Here is a 4,333-nt window from a genome sequence, read left to right as displayed (position 1 = left end):
TGTCTGTCTGTCTATCTGTCTGGAGGTGTCTGTCTGCGAGAGAGAGACAGAGACAGAAAGAGAGAGAGACAGAGACAGAAAGAGAGAGAGACAGAGACAGAAAGAGAGAGAGAGAGGGAGAGAGAGAGAGAGAGAGAAGAGAGAGACAGAGAGAGAGAGATGAGAGAGAGAGAGAGAGAGAGAGAGAGAGAGAGAGAGAGAGACAGAGAGAGAGGGAGTGAGAGAGACAGAGGGAGAGAGAGAGAGACAGAGAGAGAGAGAGAGAGAGACAGAGAGAGAGGGAGAGAGTACTAGACAGGAGCAGAAGGAGGAGGCTAGGGAGATGGTTCTTCTGAGAAAACTCTCTCAAGATTTAAGGCCTTTGAAAATCATGAGGATTCTCACAAACACACACACACACACACACACACACACACACACACACACACACACACACACACACACATCTCTGGATCTGAAGGGAGGCAGTAGAACACAAAGAGACGCCACAGGAAGATGATCCATTATTCATCTCCCCTCTCTCTGTCTCTCTCTCTTTCCTCTCTCTCCCTCTCCCTCTCTCTCCCTCTCTCTCCCTCTCTCTCTTTCCTTCTCTCTTTCCTTCTCTCTCCCTCTCTCTCTCTCTCCCTCTCTCTTTCCTTCTCTCTCCCTCTCTCTCTCTCTCCCTCTCTCTTTCCTTCTCTCTCTCTCCTTCTCTCTCTCTCTCCCTCCTTCTCTCTCCCTCCTTCGCTCTCTCTCTCTCTCCCTCTCTTCTACACACTGTAACTACACTCTAATCTCCACATCCTGGCCTCTAGCCTCTACACCCTGGCCTACACCCTGGCCTCTACACCCTGGCCTCTAGCCTCTACACCATAGCCTCTACACCCTAGCCTCTAGCCTCTACACCCTGGCCTCCACACCCTAGCCACCAGGAGAGTCCGTCTGTGGTCGTGGAGGCAGTTTGGAGACAATGCTCGTGTGATGAATGACCTTGCCTGAGACCTGAAGACTCAACACCAAGGCTTTAGCTCAGCGGGTTAACACAGTCTAGTGGCATGCAGGGAAATACCATCCTAAAGCCTCAGAAACATCTCTCTGTCCAATGATGAGCAACACACACACACACACACACACACACACACACACACGACTGAGGACAGTCTTCCACAGCCTCATCTCTGTGACCTTCAGACCCTGGAGAGACGACAGCAACCACGTCTGAAAACGGACTTAAATGTGGAATATCAGGAACATCTCTTTCCCCCCAAACAACTAAACTGTCACGTCCACTGTTGTTGAAGGACTCTGAGTTCAGAAGAACAAACGGATGTCCGACGTGTTACAAACGATTCACAGTTCTAATGTGGATGTGTGATTAATACAGAGTAGGATGTTTTATTAACATAAACCTAGTTTATGCTTTCAGGGCTGAAGTACTCGTTCTGTCCGGTGCTGGTCTGTCTGCTAGACCGGGCACCGGGACTGGGGTTCTCCGGTGAGAGAGCGGCACACGGTGTCCTTAGCAACAAAGTTGCATCCCCGGTGATATTCAACCGAACGGGGCGCGTGCCATCGGTTACCGTGGGTCTCCGAGTCGGACACTACCGAGAACAGCAGAGCAGCAAGTTAGATGCTGAGTTGACGGGTTTTTAACGGTTTAACCGTTTTAAAACGTTACACATACTGTGATGACACGACAGGTGCAAGCGTGTCCATCCACCGCTCCAGACGCGCAGCTCAGACCCGGGAATTAGATGAGTCGGACATAATCCCGCTAATCCTCCTCCCCCCTCCTCCCCCCTCCTCCCTCCCTCAGAACGGGACTCAAACACCGGTCCAGTTTGTTTTGCTCGTAGACTGAAGACTGTTTTGATTTTAACACATTTCCTCCCATATGCCACAGACACACAGATATATTCTATCTATTCTATAACTATTCTCACCAAAGCTGCGCCGTACATTCAATTCTTGGCTTCTCTTTACAAAAACACCGATGTGCCACTCTACCGGACCGGTGTTGCCGGTAGCCTCGCCTACTCCTGAACAAGTCTACTCACCGTAGTACGACGGGACCTCCGTTTTCCGAGCCATTTCAGCGTGGACGACCGGGGAACTCTCCGGCGCGTATCGGTACGATGGCATGCGGTGGTCGGTGTTTCGATGAATGAACAGTCGCGCGTAGTCGGCGGCTCCAAGTTCCTAAGATTTCTCCTCCTCCTCCTCCTCCCCGGAGACGCACGCACGCAGCCCAGCGTCACAACTGTTTATAGCACGACGCGTCATCAGGAGAGAGAGAGAGAGAGACAAAGAAAGAGAGACACAGAGACAGAGTCAGAGACAGAGACAGACAGGGGTGAGTTCACACAGAGAGACACATTTTAGCCTGAATGTAGCTTCCTCTGGCGCCATCTGCAGGACACGTGGTGTCAGAAACGGCCCCTGTGCGTCCCTTCATGGCCACAATTTGGGATGTGGTAGAACGGGAGATTCACAGCTTGAAAGTGCACCTGAAAAATCAGCAGGAATTGCGTGATGCAATCATGACATCATTGACCAGAATCTCAAAGGAATCTTTCCAACATCTTGTGGAATGGTCCTGATGGGTCAGCTAATCTCCTTCAACCTGACCACAAGGGCTTCAGTGGTGAATGTAGAGTAATACAATACAAAAGGTAGACAGGCAGGCAGGCAGGTTCTGATTTAGTTCTGATTTGTTCATCGGACATGGACTTGAACGTAATACTTTATTTGGCTTTACAGGAATTTGTTTAGCACTTATTATAGCCTACTGCAATATATGTAATAATAGCCTAATTGCACAGCTCATGTAAGTCACAGATCATGACAAATTTAAGTGTGCTTACAAAACAATAGCATTACACAAATAAATAAATTCTACACCGTTATTATATAACATTTTATATAGCTAATCCAGCCGGCATAGAACGATATAGAATAGACAGTGACAAAAAAATAATAATACACAAGAAATACGCTATTATTTGGTACTTGATTTTTTATTTTATTCTTTACAGAATATTCGCATATGATTTACTTGAGAGAAAATAATGTCTTGTCAGCTGTCAGTTTCAAGACTGAAGTGTCGTATGACGTTGAGTTTCCATAGAGTGTATCAGCAGATGAACGCGTTGAGACTGGTTCAAACGTAGAGGCGAGCTGAGGAACAAAACACGAGTTTGATTGTTTTTTACTTAGTTCACTCAACCATCGAACCTGTTAAAGAGTTGTGCTTGTGCATTTTAACATTATTGTAGCAACCGCAGCGCTCACAACGCCACTGTCTGTCTGGTCACATAATGTTAGCTAACGGGGAAAAGAGCCAGACCAAATGGATCGTTCACCAAAAAGAATCGGTTCCCTACGTTCACCAAAAAGAATCGGTTCCCTACGTTCACCAAAGAGAGCCGTTCAAAAAGAGCCGTTCGTTCGCGAACGACGCATCTCTAGTCCTCAGTCTGTTACATGCAGCGGACAGTGTCTAGTCTGTGCTTGTGTGACTTGAGAAACACTCCCACTGGGGAAAAAACAGCAGACTATTCCCCAGTTGACTGCACAAATATATATGGATGTTATATTAACTTTTGTTTTAGTTGTTGTTAATTATTAGTTATCTCACGGGTCGCTACGACGAGTTTAGTGGAGTTTTAGTCTTAACCGCTCTGTCTGAAACCTGACACCACAGTCAGGCTGCTCTTGGCTCATTTGCATACTAACAGTGATTGGATGTTTCCGGAGGGCTGAGGGGGCGGGGGAGAGGGGCGGGGGCGGGGGCGGGGGAGAGGGGCAGGGGCAGGGGAGAGGGGCGGGGGCGGGGGCGGGGGAGAGGGGCGGGGGAGAGGGGCAGGGGCAGGGGAGAGGGGCGGGGGAGAGGGGCGGGGGCGGGGGAGAGGGGCAGGGGAGAGGGGCGGGGGAGAGGGGCGGGGGAGAGGGGCAGGGGCGGGGGAGAGGGGCGGGGGAGAGGGGCGGAGGCGGGGGAGAGGGGCGGGGGAGAGGGGCAGGGGCGGGGGAGAGGGGCGGGGGCGGGGGCGGGGGAGAGGGGCAGGGGCGGGGGAGAGGGGCGATCTCTGCTGACTGCAGGCTGTGTGAAGACACGCTGCACGGAGATCAGAGATGAGGGGAAGCATTTAACTTGGGCTTTTTTCGGTGGATTTTTCACTTCTACATTTTTGATTTGAGGGGGCAGGCCATTTGTTTGAGGGGGCGTTGCCCCCTCTTGCCCCTGCGTAGAGCCGGCCCCGTCCACCAGTGGCTTTTAGATTTATCTTTCCTCACTGATCTCACTGGCGAGCTCAATGAGTTGAATTTAGAGCTGCAGGGTAAGGATAAAGAT

The 4,333-nt window shown here is 50.4% G+C and overlaps 1 protein-coding gene across 1 annotated transcript in view; it reads right to left on the bottom strand.

The window, feature by feature from the left end:
• Positions 1-2,124, bottom strand: part of slc44a5a (solute carrier family 44 member 5a) — a gene marked incomplete at both ends in the record, with an annotated part of 6,669 nt that extends 4,545 nt beyond the window's left edge. Inside the window, 3 exons of the mRNA XM_083694283.1 lie at positions 1,131-1,176; positions 1,453-1,583; positions 2,040-2,124. Coding sequence (XP_083550409.1) covers positions 1,131-1,176; positions 1,453-1,583; positions 2,040-2,124 — 262 coding nt within the window. The remainder of the gene's footprint in view (positions 1-1,130; positions 1,177-1,452; positions 1,584-2,039) is intronic.
• Between the last annotated feature and the right edge of the window lie 2,209 nt (positions 2,125-4,333).

This window comes from Argentina silus, assembly GCF_951799395.1.
Source record: "Argentina silus genome assembly, chromosome: 22".
Lineage (NCBI taxonomy): Eukaryota > Metazoa > Chordata > Actinopteri > Argentiniformes > Argentinidae > Argentina > Argentina silus.
Note: the sequence above shows the minus strand (reverse complement) of the source record. Positions and strands in the feature narration are given on the sequence as shown.